Raw genomic sequence first — 17,383 nt, 5'->3', positions numbered from 1 at the left:
CTTCTGGCAACCAGAATACCCTTACACATAAAAATAAATTAAGAAAGTTTTTAACTGACGAATGAATGCTGGCTAGAAATTGAGACAGGATTTCCAATACTTTATGAAAGGGCCCTAAATTCTTCTCCCATTTTGTACTATGCATTGATATGAAGCAGTATTCTCTGCATTGATGATTATACAATTATCAACTAACCCTGAAAAACACAAGAAGTTCTACATCCTACAAAATAACATTTAGACAAGATTTAATTCTTGTGTATATATGTATGTATACATTCATGCACATTCTTAAAGAGTCCAGAGATTAACTTTGTGTATCTTTTAACAATCTAACAGCAAGGCTCTCCAGTGACAAGCTCCACAAAATCTTGTCACTAATTTTCTACAAGGTCTATAATCATTCAACAAAACCCTCTTTTGGCAAGATTATCCTGAACTCTGGTGTGTGTGTGTGTAACAAAAACTACTTACAAAAATAGAGTAAATGTATAAACTAAAGAAAGGTGTACTAAAAATTGCAAGTTGTAAAATACCAAAACTCCACACACACACCCCCATTTAAGACATTTATACTCCACCTATAAAACTAATATTGTCTGAATAAACTAATGGGTCCAAAAAACATTTTTAAAATCAGTCATTCTTCCATTTGTTTTCCAATAAGTATTCTCAAATACAAGTCATTATTTTTCATTTACATACTCAGTAAGTAATGAATAGCTACTATGTGCTAGTATTACAGTATCAGTAGTAAAAGGCAGTGAATTAACAAATATTAAAAATATTGTACATATTGTTTTATGTACAATAAATTCTGCTAGGACAGCGATTCTTAACCTTCCTGATGCTGCAACCCTTTAATACAGTTCCTCATGTTGTGGTGACTTCCAAATACAAAATTAAATTGCTACTTCAGAATTGTAATTTTGCTACTGCTATGGATCATAAATATCTAATAGGTAAGGTTTTCTGATATGTGACCCCTGTGAAGGGTCATTTGACAGCCCCACACCCCCAGACCTGCTGTGCTAGGGAAAAAGAACACTAAAACACCAGGTAACAGTGCTGTAGAGGTGGAGCATGAGAAGACAGGGTTAGGGGAGGAGTGGAGATAACACTCAACCACACTTAAGGAAAAGCAGCAGCCAGTCACAATGAAAACTCTATCATTATATAAATGACACAATGATCTTGAAGCTAGGAATGGATTTGACTTATCCTAAAAGTTAAAAAAAAAAAAGCCAGTATGATTACACTGGAAAGAAGTGGGAAAAATCATTTAAGATGAGGGCAGAGAAATAGAATTAATTTTATCACATAGGATTTTGTAACAAAAGGCGTACTTCAAAATCAGCCGGTATAGGAGGAGACTATTTCCAAAAGAAAAATACTAGAGACTGGTTGAGCAAATGACTAAAGAAGACTAGGAAAAGGAAGAAGCAGATTGCAAAGAGTGCTTTCCATAAAAACAGAATTGGAAGCACCATGAAGTCTAGGACTCTCATTTTACAGAAAGAATACATGGTCCAAGTTGGGGATTTATGTGGTCAGACTGAAGACCACCAGAGTTGTACTTCATCTTGAACATTCAGGACAAGTCTTCCCACAATTCTTGACCTCAAGTCTGAAATTCCAAAGTCTTCACCGTGAGTGTTTCCCAAAGTGACATAGCCAAAACCAAATGGAAATACACGCTAAAAAGAAAATGTTTAATTAGCCACATAAAATTACTCCCATTTTCAATTTCATACATAGCACTTTTAAAGCAACTAATAAATATAAAAGTGATCTTAATTGCATATTGTGTGATGCAGGAAAAAATGAGCAAAACAACAAATATACTTACATCTGGGTATTCTTTTACAGGCACATAAAGTTTCTCTTGTAACTGAACAATAGGTCCCACAGCATCAGGCAATTCTGCACTCCTTTTCTCCGTACTCCCATTTAATGTGTCATTGTACATGTCTTTCCGTACTCTGCTAATTTCTGTTAAAAGTAAAAATTTCAAATGTGTTAGACAAAAATATGTCCTTGTTAATCCAGGGAAAGGGGATGGGGCTGATACAATATGAACAGCTGGTGCCCTATCTGTCATTCTCTGGATTAAGCCTGTTTACAAGGTGACAGTCTTCATTTCTACCATAAATCAAATTACATCAACCAAATTACACATCATATTAAAACTAACTTCAGAGCAGATACTCTTAATCATAATCACATAAACTTTAGTTTACATAAAATACTCATGCTTCCTTTTCTGTTGTGCGCACGCGTTCTCGTTCTCTCTCTCTCTCTCTCTCTCTCTCTCTCTCTCTCTCTCTCTCTCTCCCTCTCCCCCCCCCCCCCTTTCCCTCAATAAATGCTTTTATGGCTAAAAAAAAAAAAAAATACTCATGCTTAAAAATGAGGCCAGTCATTTTAAATAGCTTTATTTGTCATAAGAACACATAAAAGAAAATACCAAAAACTCTTATTCTTTATAAATAATCTGCCACAGTAAGATTTAAAAAGGACACACCTTGGATATTTTAGATATCTTTAATACACACAAAATGCTCAAAAGACAACACATACCAAGTTTAGACAAAGTCTGGGTGAGGTGTACAAATTTAGCAGTTAAAGCTCTGAAAAGAAAAAGGGAGACTGACAGAACTATATGAACGTTAATAAAGCAACATTCCAGGGAAGAGGAAAACAGTACCTGAATAACAACACAAAAGGAGGTAAGAAGAACTAGGGAAGACAAGTACCAAGGTCATCAAGATGCAGTGAAATACTGGTAAGTCAGAGGATGGTGCCCTGGACTAGACCACTAAGGTAGGAGTTTCCAAGGAAAGACAGTAACAGAAAACAAACCACACTGGGTTAATAGATATAAATTTTGGCAAAGCTAGCCAAAAATCAATGCTCTTTACCCGCCCCCCAAATCTGTATTATAATTCTCAGGTATAAATATATATTTGAAAATTATGAAAGTTTTACTTTAATGAATCAAATCCTATAAAGAAAAATGGAATCTTCCATTAAATACGAAATGTGCTTCAACTATGTATCAATAGATAGGCCCTTCACACTGGAACATACTATCATTACAATATGATACTAAGGCTAGTTTTGTAGCTGGGTGGCTGGCCCCTGATGTCTTCTCCTTATTCTATCTTGCTCCTTTTCTTTTCCTCCAGATTTCTACTTATATTTATACTATCTGCCTCCCAGCACGACCTATCCTTTTTCCTGCCTTGCTATTATTGGCTGTTAAGCTCTTCACTAGACCATTCAATGTTTTAGATAGGCAAAGAATCAGAGCTTCACAGAGTTAAACAAATGCAGCATAAACATAAGCAACACATCTTTACATCATTAAACAAATGTAACATACCTTAAAATATTTTATACAACAGAGTTGTGTATTAGATATCCTGAATACCAGATATTTATATTACGATTCCTAACAATAGCAAAGTTACAGTTATAAAGTAACAATGAAATATTTCATGACTGGGGATCACCACAGCATAAGAAACTCTTGTATTAAAGGGTCACAGCATTAAGAAGGTTGAGAACCACTGGGCTAGATGGTTTAGTGGCTAAGAAATAAAAGCTCTGATACCTACACAGGGGTTCACGACTGTAACCTCCAGTTCTATCCTCTTCTGAGCGCCTCGGGTACCAAGCATACATGTCGTATACTAACATAAATGCAGACAAAACACCCATACACATAATATTTTTTTAAAGATTTATTTATTATGTATACAACTTTCTGCCTCCATTTATACCCACACTCCAGAGGAGGGTGCCAGATCTCTTTACAGATGGTTTGGAGCCACCATGTGGTTGCTGGGAATTGAACTCAGGACCTCTGGAAGAGCAGACAGTGCTCTTAACCACTGAGCCATCTCTCCAGCCCCACACATAATATTTTTAATGGAAAATTTAATCAATTTAAAATACACATGAGGGGGGAGAGGGAGCGCTCAGTGGTTAAGAGCATGTACTCCTACTTATAGAGGACCTGTATTCAGTTCCCAGTATACATACAATCAGGCACTTGAAATACACATGTACCTCCAGCTCCAAGGATATCAAACACCTCTGGCATTCAGGCAGACCTGCATTCAAGTGCACACACTAACACGCAAGTGCATTCACGTAATTAAAACTACATCTTAAAGTATGTATAAAATTTGTATATAAATACAGGTGGGAAAGCTGAAAGTAGGACTGATAATTAAACAAGGGGAAAAAGCAGTCAAAACAAAGTGGGGAGCTGGGGGACACAAGTCAGTAATGTAGGTCCTTGTTTCAACTCTCAGCACTCAGGCAAGAGATAGAGTAGGGAAATGGTGTTTACTGCTATAAATGAAAAAGCGGTTCTAAATAATCTATAAATGCAAAAGCGGTGCTAAATAATCCAAAAACAGACAAACAGCACCAAAAACAAAGGGGAAGACTACAGATGTGGCAGAATCATGTGCAAGGCCCAAGATTCAATCTTAGGGGAGGGGAGCTTGCTACTATAAATGCAAGAATAGGTCAATATTTAAAACAATATTATTTTCAAATAATATTGTATTCTTTGAGAATTTCATACAACTCATTTTGATCATATCCGCACATACCCCCTCCTCCCAGATCCACAAGTTACAATCTAAATTTCCAAAGACCTTGAGTCTAAGGTAAGTGTTGCACCCTGACTTCTCAATCTTAAAGACTTATCACTCTAATAATAGTATATAAATTATTTAGAAGATAGGGCTGTCAGGAATGTAAATAACTGAAACTTGTAGTCCTCCCAATTACAAACTAATTCATAGCTGAATCTGAGCAGATGAATAGCACCTTTCTAGACAGAAAAGCCTCAACAATTTGGGCTATACTATTTGTAAGTTCTAGTTCTAACAGTAACTCTAATTTGGGAGATCTCTGATCTAATCTTTCTGAACTTGTATCTCGTGCTATTACAACTCACTTACTGAATTGCTCAACTCAATCCAATTCTTTTGAATTTTATTTAGTACTTTTTCCAAAACCCCTAGGCTCAAAACTTTTCATTCCTTAAGTCATAGCAATCAGAGATTCTGCTAACACTATCCTAGTAAGTTGGAATGACCACAGCAGATCATCACAGACATATGCAATGGGCTAGTCCTTAAAGCAAATGACTCACAACAACTGTGTTGTACATTTTCATGTGTCAAATACTACATACTAATGCTGAAATGCTCCACATACACACACAACAGTCAACCTACAACAATGGTTCAGAGGGATCAAAGTTTTGAACCATTAGTACTTAAAATTTCTACTACAGTAACTCCTAAATTGGGCATTTATCTTCCAATTAAATATTCCTATGATTAAGAAAGACAGTTTGTTAAAAAAATCTCTGAAGTTCTAAGCATTAAATTTATTGTTGGGTTTTTTGTTGTTGTTGCTGCTTTTTTTTTTTTAGCTAAAACTCTCATTCCTAAAACATCAGCCACTCACTGCAACTTAGGAACCTCATAAATACTCAGGAAAGTTCTATGATATAAATACACTGTAAACTACTCAACATGTTTTCACGCCCTTCAGTTTATTCAGAAACACTCCAATTTGTAAGTTTCTTTAAAAGTATAAAGTCACACATGATTTTTATAACAACAGATGATAGTATGAAGACTAAAGTTGTCCACTCCTTGCAGTAAAGATCACTCTGTCTTAGCAAACTTAACACACTGTGGACATGTTGCTGCTGGAGCTGTGACATGTCTCTGCCATTCCCATTCTCCACAACTACTGTTCATTTAGACAGTAACAAGCAATTTATATTTTTTCTTGTTTATTTTCTACTATTTATACCCCTTCAGACTGTTATTAATCTGCTGACATTCCTTACCACTGACTAATTTCTGAGTCAAAATGACTGTAATTTCATAAACCACACATTTTGAGAGCTTGAATATCAAAATACTGGTATGTCTTACATACCTGATAAAATATCAACACTAGATACATATTCTCTGGTGTGGCACAGGCAATGTGTGCAGTTTTTACACTGTCTCATTCACTAACAGCCCAGGCTGGCATCCAACTCACAAACTATCTCAGCCGAAGTGCTCGGATTACAGATATACTCCATCACATGTAACTCCACCTTCCTCTAGGTCCACCAGGCCACAAGCAATCTGCAATTGTGTCATTAAATTCAGGAATAAAAACTTCATCTTTATAGCATTTAGGCTTTCTCCTATTTTCCACATTTTCAAGTCGACAGTAACCATACCTTTCTTCCTTCAAGTTTCTGCAGGTACAAAACTATTTGTGCCTATGACTAAAAACTGGATTTAGTTATGCCATCTTTTCCCCCCTCACTTACTAAGTTCAACTGTCAGTTAATTCTGTTCCTAACAGAAAACTACCAAGGAAGCTGGACTGTCAAAGACATAAGTATTTTATCTAAGTAGCCATCTGCTTTTTCTATGTGTACCATACTTAAATCCATTCAGGCATACCTCAGCATACTATACCTGGATTTAGAGAAATATACAAAGACATAAAGAGATGACACTTTACTTGATCATGACCACTCAGTTTTTAAGTTAACATTTTCCACTGATTTGAGTAAAATAAGAGCCAATATTTATAAGCATGCTTTAATCACACATAGGTTTAATAAGGAACACTAGCATAAACGTTTTCAGCTCTCAGCACAAGTTTAAATAGACTCTACTATTTGCAACTCAGCTTTTGATGGACATTACAGTAACACACCAGTACAAATGGCAAAGCAGGGGGTTTACTAGCTAAGATTATGCAAGTCAGTTTTTCTTAACATGATGATTACTAAATCTTAGAACAGTAATAGAAATCTATATCTGAAAAACAAGTACCTTCATAAAGAGGTAGCTGTTATGTAGCCATATGTACTCAAGATTAACAGCTCTTTTTTTATGGCCTCCACAAAAGAAAAAAACAAAAATCCAACTCAGAATACCAAATACACAGAAAAGTTATTTTAGCAGAGAAAGACCATAGACTGTATTACTTCCCTACCCTTAAGAACCCAAATACACAAACTGAAGCAAATAAATTTTAAAACAAGTTACTATTCAATACACCACTACTTAGTGGGATATTTTCCTTGCTCTAAATAAATTAAAGCTGGTTTAATTTAGAGGCATTTGCTTTCAAACTAGGAAGGAAAAAATAAATTCAAGCCACTGGTAATTCCCTATGTGGGCTTTATTTAGGGAGTTAAATTTTACTCTATACCTCAAAATTAAAATTAAACTTCTTTCCAAAAAAAAAAAAACTACATTAAAGACAGACTTTAAAAGGCATGATACAGTTGGCAATATACAATGAACAAATATCCCATGAAACACCTAGAATAGAATATTGCAAAACTGCCATCTTACTAAAAATAATTTACAGAGCCAAGTCAGTGCTCATTATAATTCCAATGACATTCTTCACAGAACTAGAAAAAACAATTCTAAAATTATTGTCAGGGCGCACGTGCACACGCACGCGCGCGCACACACCTTAAATAAGTCAAAGCAATCCCAACAAATATAACAATGCTAGAAGTATCTATCAGCACCCAGTTTTTTTACCAGAGTCATGCCAACAGAAACTACATGGCAGTACAAAACCAGACAGCAGGACTAACGGAATACACAGGATCCAGAAATCAACACTGCTAGAAACAAGAATTTAAACAAATGTACTAAAATCATATATTAGAGAAAGAGCACTCTAAATAAAAGGTGTGGGAAAACTGGGTATCTTCACGTAGAATAATGAAGTTAGATCCCTATCTTTCATCCTGTACAAAAACAATTCAAAATGGATCAAAGACCATAATGCAAGACCGGAATGTCTCACATGTTACAGGGAAAGCACATCAAGGTACAGGAATACACAAGAACATTCTGAAATGGGCTCCAGAAGCCCAGGAAATAACAAGAATTAACAAATAGGATTATATAACGTGAAAAGGCCTCTGTAAACAAAGGAAAAAAAATAACAGCAATAGCCTACAGAATGAGAGAATTTTTGTCAGTTATATGCCTCTGACAGAGAATGCTGTGGAAAATAGTTTTACCCTATAAAGATTTGTTTCTTGTACTTGTTTAATAAAATGCTGATTGGTCAGTAGCCAGGCAGGAAGTAGAGGAAGGGCAACGAGAACAGAATTCTGATAAGAGGAAAGATGCAGTCTTCACCCACCCAGAGAAAGCAAGATGAGACTGCCTCACTGATAACAGGTACCTAGCTAACACAGACAAGAATTATGGGCTAATATACATTATAAGAATTAATAAGAAGCCTGAGCCAATAGGCCAACCAGTTTATAATTAATGTAGACCTCTGTGTGTTTCTTTGCGCAGGACAGAAAACTCGGTCAACAAGAGAATTAATAACTAGAATCCATGAATTAAAAAATTAAACATCAAAAAAAATCATTCAAAGGATGAGCAAATGGAATGAGGAGACAGTTCTCAAGAGTAGAAATGGCCAATAAATATATGAAAAACTGTTCAACATCCTTTAACATGAAGGAAAGTCAAAACTACATTGAGATTCTGCCTCCTTTCAGTCAGAATGACTACCCAACAAGAAAACAAAAGCTGCCAAGGATAATGAGGGACAGGAGAAAGCCTCAGCCACCACTAGTGGGAATGGTTCAGTCACGATGGAAATCACTAACGGCTCTTCAAAACACTAGCAACAGAAATGTCATATGATATAGCTATCCCATTCCTAAATATATAGCCCCAAAAAAATTAAAATCGGTAGCTGGAGAGAGATGGCTCAGTGTTAAAAGAACTTGCTACTCTTCCAGAAGACCCGCTCAGCACCCATGTCAGGTGGTTCACAACCATCTCTAACTCCAGCTCCAGGAGACCTGATGTCTCTGGGATCTGCATACACCTTTACTCACATGCATGAATCTGCACACAGATGCACACACCTACGCATAATTAAAAATAATATAAATTAAGAATCAAAGTGAGAATACCACAGAGATTTGCAAGCCCATTTTTATTGTAGCATTAACAATTGCCAAGACACAAAATTAGTCCAGAAGTCCAGCAACAAATTATTTTTATAAAGAAAATGTATTACACTTACACACACACACACACACACACACACACACACACACACACACACACACACTCGAGTTTTATTTAGCTATGAAGGAATTCAAACTGAAACCACATGTTTTCTCCTGCAGGATATAAAGTTAAAAAAAAATCAAGATGTCATGTGTGTGCGTGTGTGTGTGTGTGTATGTGTGTGCATGTGTGTGTATGTGTGTGTGTATGTGTGTGTGGACATGCGCGTGCATACATGTATGTATCATGTCAGTTGCAGGGGAAATCCTAGCAGGGAGAAAGAGAATCTTCAGGAAGAAAGGAAGAGGGAGAGAGTAAAGAGAAGTGAAAATGAGTGGGTTAACATACAAACATTAAAATGAACAGTCATGTTAAAAACTAATTTTAAAAACAATCAAGGGATGGAGAAATGGCTCAACAGTTAAGAGCAGTGTATGCTAAATCAATGAGCAACATAGGATATGGAGTACTATTAATTACAAAGGCGAAAAAAGAACTATATGGTGAAAGAATATCAAATATAACTCACCACAATCAAGCAATTAAAGTCAACACATATACTCACCCTTCCTAGTTTGACACACTGAAGTACTTGTGTGTGAGTTTCCTTGCCAAACTACATAAACTCAATCTAATCATTAAAAAGCAAACTAACTCAATACTTAAAAACTGTTCGAAAGTACTGAAGTCATAGGAGAGGGAGTGAGGAGGGTGTCATAAAAGAACGGAAAAAAGCACCTCCACAGAATTAAAGGCTACTAAAGAGGAGGGAAAAGTCCTTTCATCCCAGCACTCAGGAGCCAGAGGCAGGGAGATCTCTGAGTTTCAGGCCAGCCTGGACTACAAAGTGAGTTCCAGGACAGGCTCCATAGCTACTGGGAAACCCTGTCTTCAGAAAACCAAGAGAAGGGAAAGCGCATGAGTTGGACTTAGTGGTATACTCCTATAATGCCAGGCCATAGGAGGCAGAGGCTGGAAGATGAGCAAGTTTGGGTAGCCCTGGGATACACAGTGAGTTAAAGGCAGGCCTGAGTTGTATGAAACCATGACTCAAACCAAAGGAAAGGGAGAGAAAGAGACAAGTAAAAAGGACTGATTTTAAAAGCTGAGCAAGATTTGAAGAGCAATTAACAATTTTATGTTCCCAAATACAACTTCCTGTGACTTTATTAACTTCCATATTACTTTTTCACTTTTTTACAAATCTAAATTTATTTCAAAATCAAGAATTAAAATGTAAGCAGTCTTAGTTTTGGCTTTTAGATGCATTTATTCCAGTAAGTAGAGGTGAAAATTCATGAGAAATAATGTCATGAAAACATCTTATTACCATAGTAAAACATTTAACTTAGTCAATAAAGGGGGGGGGAGATACTTATTTATCAACTAAACTAAGGAAATAAAAGTCACTCACAACAATTTTTTCTATAGCTTGAATTAAACTTTTAACTATACAGATTATCTTTCTCACAATAAGTACTCTATTTACTAGTCACCCAAAATATTTCAGCTTTTATTGTTTAAATGTTAAGTGCTTAGAATGTTTACTATTTTCTAAAATAAAATCCAGAAACAAAAGCTAATAGTTATTCCAACTGCAGATGTGACTTTCTTTACAAAACACTTGAAATTTTATTAGTCTCCTTCATGTCTGATATTTAGGAAGCTCATACAATCCATGAAGAATTACCTTTTAGTGCAAAGTGAGTTTCCAACTAGTCATTCTGTGTTCCCTCTGTACAAACACCCCAACATAGAAGGGCTAACAATCAACCACAAACTGAACCACATAGAACTCAACCCTTTTCAGGTTAGAACTAAATACTTCAAGCTATGTTATATTACCAGAAGCCAAGATTCTCTTGAAATAATACCCCTGGGAAGCAAAATTACTAGTTAGTAAAAAAAAAAAAATTAACTTACCTAGTCAATTAAAAAAAAAAGTAAAAAACGGGAAACTACTTATTTACCAATATAACTAAGGAAATCAAAATCATCCACAATCATCTTTTCTATGGTTTGAATAACACTACTAAATTTTAAATTATAAAGATTATCTTTCACTTCACCAGGCTCCTGTACACCTATATTTTTAAGTTAATACCTTCTTAAATATCACAAAACACTCAAGGCCATTAAAAAAAATCAGAGTAAAAATTAAAACAAGACATTCCAAGACCTTTGAAGAAGTTAGGTCTGTAGCGGTGAGGAGAAATGGATTGCTTTATCTACATAATTATTTTCTTTTATTTTCCCTTTATATTTGTATTAAACTTCCGTGGGTAAACTTAGGAATTGGACAGAACAAGTTATTCTGAACAGCAAGTATTTGTACAATGCCTAATAAAACAGATGTTCTGTTACTACTGACTACTGTCTATGGGACTAGGAACTTGTCTCTAGAGTTTTCCAGGAGTAAGAATTGGCTTCCATGTTAAAAAGGTTGGAGGGTAATGGTAAAAGAAACAATGCATGGAGCTGGAGAGATGGCTCAGTGGTTAAGAGCGCTGCCTGCTCTTCCAGAGGTCCTGAGTTCAATTCCCAGCAACCACACGGTGGCTCCCAACCATCGGTAGTGAGATCTGGATCTGGAGCCCTCTTCTGGCCTGCTGGCACCAGAACTTTGTATACATAATAAATAAATAAATCTTTAAAAAAAAAGAAGAAACAATGCATGAAGCTTGGGGTTCTGGGATATATCTTAGGGCCTGGACACTAGAGAAAGCCATTTCTAAAAAGAGACAGAGGCTTCATTTGGTTTCTACACTAGGAAAAATACTAAACTCTATAAACACTTAAATTCTCGTGTTACTCATTACAAAGAGATGAAAACAAAAGCAGAAAAAACTGAATTTCTAATCACTCTGATGACACAAAATTAACTTAATAAAATAGTAGCTGAAAAGACATAAAATAAAAGGCATAATTCGGAATACTAGTATATTTTTAAATTTTCTGATTACTAATCCCATTTTGGGAGCCAAGTGGTTCTGTTTTTCTTCCTCTAGGCATTTTCTATTTTACTCAGAGACCTGTCAAAGAGGTCAATAAACAGTTGTGTATTTTACCAGCAGCCACACTAAGACTTAAGACAAGTAAGTTATCATCCAAATTAGGCATTTGTTCCTTGATGTTTCCTTGAAAATATTCAGAACAAACTCAACTTCTACAAACAAACATCTGTCTTCACCAAAGGCCTACCTTGGTAGGGCTAAATTATTCAACAAGAAACAAAAACATAATAGGTCTGTTTAATTATTCCAAACAGTACTTCACTAGAACTGCCACATGGTAAATGGAAAACTAGTGAAGTCTAGTCATTGGAGATGACCATAGGGTGTGAATTAGAAACTAACCTTTACCACACAGTAATTTACAACCCAGCCCCTCTACCATCTTTAGTCGGGTAATATCATAAGCATGGGAAGTATTCGTACACTAGCAATTCCCAATATATTTATTTCTAAGCAAGGGAGTGATAAGAAATGGCAGAATCTCTCAACTCACAGATGCTGGCAGCATCAGTAAGAGGTGCACCAAATATCAAAACATAGGGTGAACACATTTTAAGAAAATCAATACTAGAGATGGCTCAGCAATTAAGAGCACTGGCTGCTCTTCCAAAGGACAAGGGTTCAATTCCCAGCAACCTCACGTCAGCTCACAACTGTCTGTAATTTCAGTCACAAGAGACCAGATGCCATTCCTATCCGTCGTGGGCAGAGCATGCAATGGTACAAAGACATATGCACAGGCAAAACACTCATACACTATATATACATACATGTATATAATTTTTAAAAGGAAAATCATCATTAGTGGGGTAAATAGTGTTGAAAGGAACCTAATGTACATCTTCTAAGTATGATGTGCTGTTTTTTTTTCTTTTGATAAAGAGGAACTAGATCTCAATGTCATACACTAAAGCACACCAAAGCCCATGCAGCTCTGCCTCTGCCAAGTTTTTAAGTAAAAAGAAAGGTACTTTTTCACAGAGTGACACTGTCAAATCAAGCTATTTACAGTCAACATACCCTGAGAGAGGTAATTAGTGGTGAAAGATAATTCAATTCCATATTAGGAAGGACCAGGAAAGATAAGAGAAAAACTGACTCTCCAACTCTGTTTAGAACTAAACAAACTATCAGTTCACAAACTAAGTTTTTTAAAGTGGTACTATATATTTTTAAAGTAGTAATATATATATTTTCCCTTAAAGACAAAGTCTCACTATGTAGCCTTGGCAGGCCTGGAATGCACTATGTGAACCAGACTATTCTCTAACTCAGAGAAATCCACCCACCTCTTCCTCTGAAGTTTGGGGATTAAAGGTGTATAACATCATGCTGGCTTAAAAGACTACTTTCAAAGCATCTAGTACACACTACCTGCACATAAGCCATGAATAGGAAAATGAAGGTGTAATGTAAAGACACAGTCACACATTCATCTAAATACTCAAAATAAATTAAAGCTTGTCATACATCGGTTGTCTGGTCAGACAGAATAGAGTTCACACAACTGGAATATTAATCATGGTTCTGTCTATGTTTGTAAGTTGCCACAGCTTACTAAAATCAAGTGAAACAAATGGCCAACCAATAATGTGTCACTGATAATTGAATGACAGCATTAACTTCTTTTTTCTTTAACTTGTTTTAGTTTTGCTTTTCAAGACAGGATTTCTCTTGTGTAGCCCTGGAACTCAAGAGATCAACCTGCCTCTGCCTCCAAGTGCTGGAATTTAAGGTTTAATTCTGTGCCCTCGGTGCAAATTTCAGTGATGGTAAGATGGGCTATGTTCACTATTACAAGCGAAGGTCTCCTTTCATATAATGTAATATAATTACTCTTCCAAAGACTTATTAGCACTTGAAAATAATTAAATAAAACTACTTTCGGTAAAAAAAAAAAATGCAATTACTGTTTCATATTTTAGTATTTTTAAAAGAAACACTATTCTTGGTTTTCATATTGTTCATCAATCTGTAACCTCAATAAATTGTCTCCTGACTACAGAACATTTATAGGGTCCCTTTTTTCCTTCCTTGTTTTTGATCATCAAATATTAAGTCCCTATGTCTGCTTGAAAAACTGAACTCTCACTCTACACTTGAGAACAAATTTACCACAAACATACTCTCCATACTTATTATACTGTACTGCCCAGAAAATAACCAATTTCATCAGTGGTGTATATTCAAAAAAATCTAATAAATTTAATCTAATAACCTCAAAATAAACTTTATTTCCCTTTAAAATCCCACACTTCTAATATTTTAATTTTAAATTGCCCCCCCCCCATTTTTTGTTGCTGTTTTGTTTTATTTTGGTTTTTTGCCTTTTTGAGGGGGATTATCAAGACAAACTCTCACTATGTAGCCCTAGCTGTCCTGGAATTCACACATAGGCCAGACAAGCCTGGAACTCAAAGATCCACCTTGCATTTCTGCCTTCCAAGTGCTGCGATCAAAGGTGTATACCACTACACCCAGCTTAATAATTTTATGGTTAACAACATTTTAGGTTTTGCATCAGCACGTTCACGGTTAGAACATTTAATATCCTTGGCTGGGTTTCAGTTTTCACTTGTCACAAATAATTCTCTGAATCTAAAATAGCCATCTACTAATGTATATCATGGATGTTTAGGGAAGGTATTTCAAAATGCATGCTACAATGTACCAAACAAGACTCAAGAGTTAAACACTCCAAATACTCTATAGTTTATCAAGGGTTGTGTTATTCCTCAGAAATGACAAGAATTAATCACTTAAAGTAAATAAAAGAAAATGAGCTTAGATTCCCATAATAGAAGTTCCACCATTATGCTCAAATTTTATAGCATAAGCAGGTAAAACACAAAATAGTGCTGACACCTACAGAATGTGAAGGGTTCTTAAAATTTGACACAAAGTTGAGTGGATATTAAATGATCTGAGAAGAGATGGAGGAAGAAAATGAATATTATCAAAATACAATGTACAAAATTCTCAAAGAACTCAAAAAAATTTAAAGTAATGACCAATGGCATTCAATAAGTTTCTTATACAAAGTGTGCAGTTCCTCACATACACAGAAGAAACATGAAATACAAGCATAGTAGTAAAAGGATTTTAATTCATTAGAAATATCAAGTACTGAAACGGCAACCATGTTTAAAATATTTAATAAAAAGCAAGTGTATTCCTAAAGCCTAAGCTTAAGGAACTATAAACTGTCTCTAGCTTAAGTAAAAAGCTCAAATGTCATTCATCTGAACTAAGCAGGCAAACAAAGTATCCTCTGATTCCTGTTCTCCTCAATGTCGAAATGGGTGGATAAATTTAAAAGCCTCTTCTCTCAAGAGTTGCTTTATAGGCAATTTTCTCCCCGTATCAAGGCCTGCAGTTTCCATTTGGCTGCCAGTTTGTGATTAAATTCATCACCTTTATTATAAAAAATGTGCTTTATTCCATGGCCTGCTGCACAGGAACTATAAGAAAAACATTTTTTACTGCTAACAGCAAGATCTTTCTAAGGAAACCATCATATCCATTCACACATTAACTTCCTCAACCAGTTGCAGTACCCTATCACACGGAGAAAATCTGTAACAATTGTTCAACCTAAGGAAACTAAATTCTATGGAAATATCATGCTTTAAGGCTTTTAGAGAAAATGTAACTAAACATTCAGTTTTCAATGATTTAATTTTAATTTTTTAACTTACTTTTCTTACTTTGCCATGATAGAGATAAAAACCACTAGTGTGCTAATAGGTAGGTGCGTTCTACTACAGAGGTATAATTCTCCTTGCTCCCAAACATGAAATTTGTAAAGAACTGCAAAGATGAAGTCAGAGTCTAGAATATTTCCAAAGTCCAATAAAAAGACAAATTAAACGCTTATCTTTTTATTTCATTGTTTACAAGTTCATGGCTTAAGAGTTTAACTTTTACCATCTGGGCACATAGCCAAAAGTCAAAGACAAATGTTTACATAAAGCTCTAACAGTTCCTTTACAAAGAAGATATACTTGGGGGAGAGGAGTCAGAAAAGAAATACTTCTCAAATAGTTACATTTAAACTAGTTAATATATTTAGAAAAACAATCTTACTCATTTGTGAAGTTTAGTATTTTAAAGATTAGCCATGTAACTAGCATTTAAGAAACTTGGCTAGCAAGCCAAAAACTCAAATCTCATATAAACATAGTTGGTATTTTCATTTTAGAATGTAAAGACAAGAAAAAAACTCAATCTCACATTAAGTTTAAACTTTAGAAAGAAGAATTATCAGATTATAAAACATACGTCCCTCAAAGAAATGGTCATGTTCCTGCTAGAAAATAAGATATTTCCTTAAAGTTAGGTGATGCCCTCTGTATATTACCACTGATTAATAAAGAAACTGATTTGGCCTACGGGAGGGCAGAATACAGCTAGATGGGAAATCCAAACAGAGAGACCGGAGAAAGAAGGGAAATGCCAGCAGTTGTCTAAGAAGTAAGATCCAAGAATATTACCAGTAAGTAAGCCACAGGGCATGGGGCAATACGCAGATTATTTTTTTTAAGTGGGTCAATTTATACGTGGAGCTAGCCAGAAGAAGCCTGAGTCACTGGCCAAACAATTATCACTAATATTAAGGCTCTGAACGATCACTTTAAAGCAGCTGCAGGGACCAGCGGGTCAGAGAGAACAGAGGAAAGTTTCTAACTACAATTGGGCATGTTCTGGGAAATTGTCTCCAGATCACTGCATCTCACTCATCGCTATATCCCTAGCATCCAGTAAGATGCCTCAGGCGAACCTTAACCTAAAAACTAACCTGGGTTTTTCAAACTCATATCTTACTTTTGATCTTCCTTAACTACTATTATTCTCCTATCCAACACATTTCACTTTCTATATACTCATCCAACCCAGTACTGGGCTGCACATAGGACCTTGAATATGCAAAGCAATGGATACAGACTCTCAGTCCTCACTTCCCCTTTCTATATTTTTAAGTCAAGAGAAAAAAAAACATATAATGTGCTTTAAGAGACATCTCTCAAGTTATCACACCTTTCAAAATTTAGGGAAGCTTCATCTTGTCTACAAAGTATAGTCAATACAGACCATCAACACAAATGGTACTAATAGTAGTCAGGTGGCAACTGCAACAGAAACTAGAGCATCTTGTCTTTGGTTCAACATTGGTTTAATGATAGTGTGAGTTTGTACACTGGATACTTAATTTTGTTCCTAGTTGGAAAAAGTTAAAAATAATAAGACCCGGGA

General features: G+C 35.5%; 1 protein-coding gene across 7 annotated transcripts in view; it reads right to left on the bottom strand.

The window, feature by feature from the left end:
* The window catches only part of Qki (QKI, KH domain containing RNA binding), a 107,722-nt gene that overhangs the window by 75,634 nt on the left and 14,705 nt on the right, over window positions 1-17,383 (bottom strand). For all 7 annotated transcript variants that reach the window (XM_075950896.1, XM_075950905.1, XM_075950915.1 and 4 more), the window contains exon 2: window positions 1,850-1,992. In XM_075950896.1, coding sequence (XP_075807011.1) covers window positions 1,850-1,992 — 143 coding nt within the window. The remainder of the gene's footprint in view (window positions 1-1,849; window positions 1,993-17,383) is intronic.

This window comes from Microtus pennsylvanicus, chromosome 1, assembly GCF_037038515.1.
Source record: "Microtus pennsylvanicus isolate mMicPen1 chromosome 1, mMicPen1.hap1, whole genome shotgun sequence".
Taxonomy (NCBI): Eukaryota; Metazoa; Chordata; class Mammalia; order Rodentia; family Cricetidae; genus Microtus; species Microtus pennsylvanicus.
Note: the sequence above shows the minus strand (reverse complement) of the source record. Positions and strands in the feature narration are given on the sequence as shown.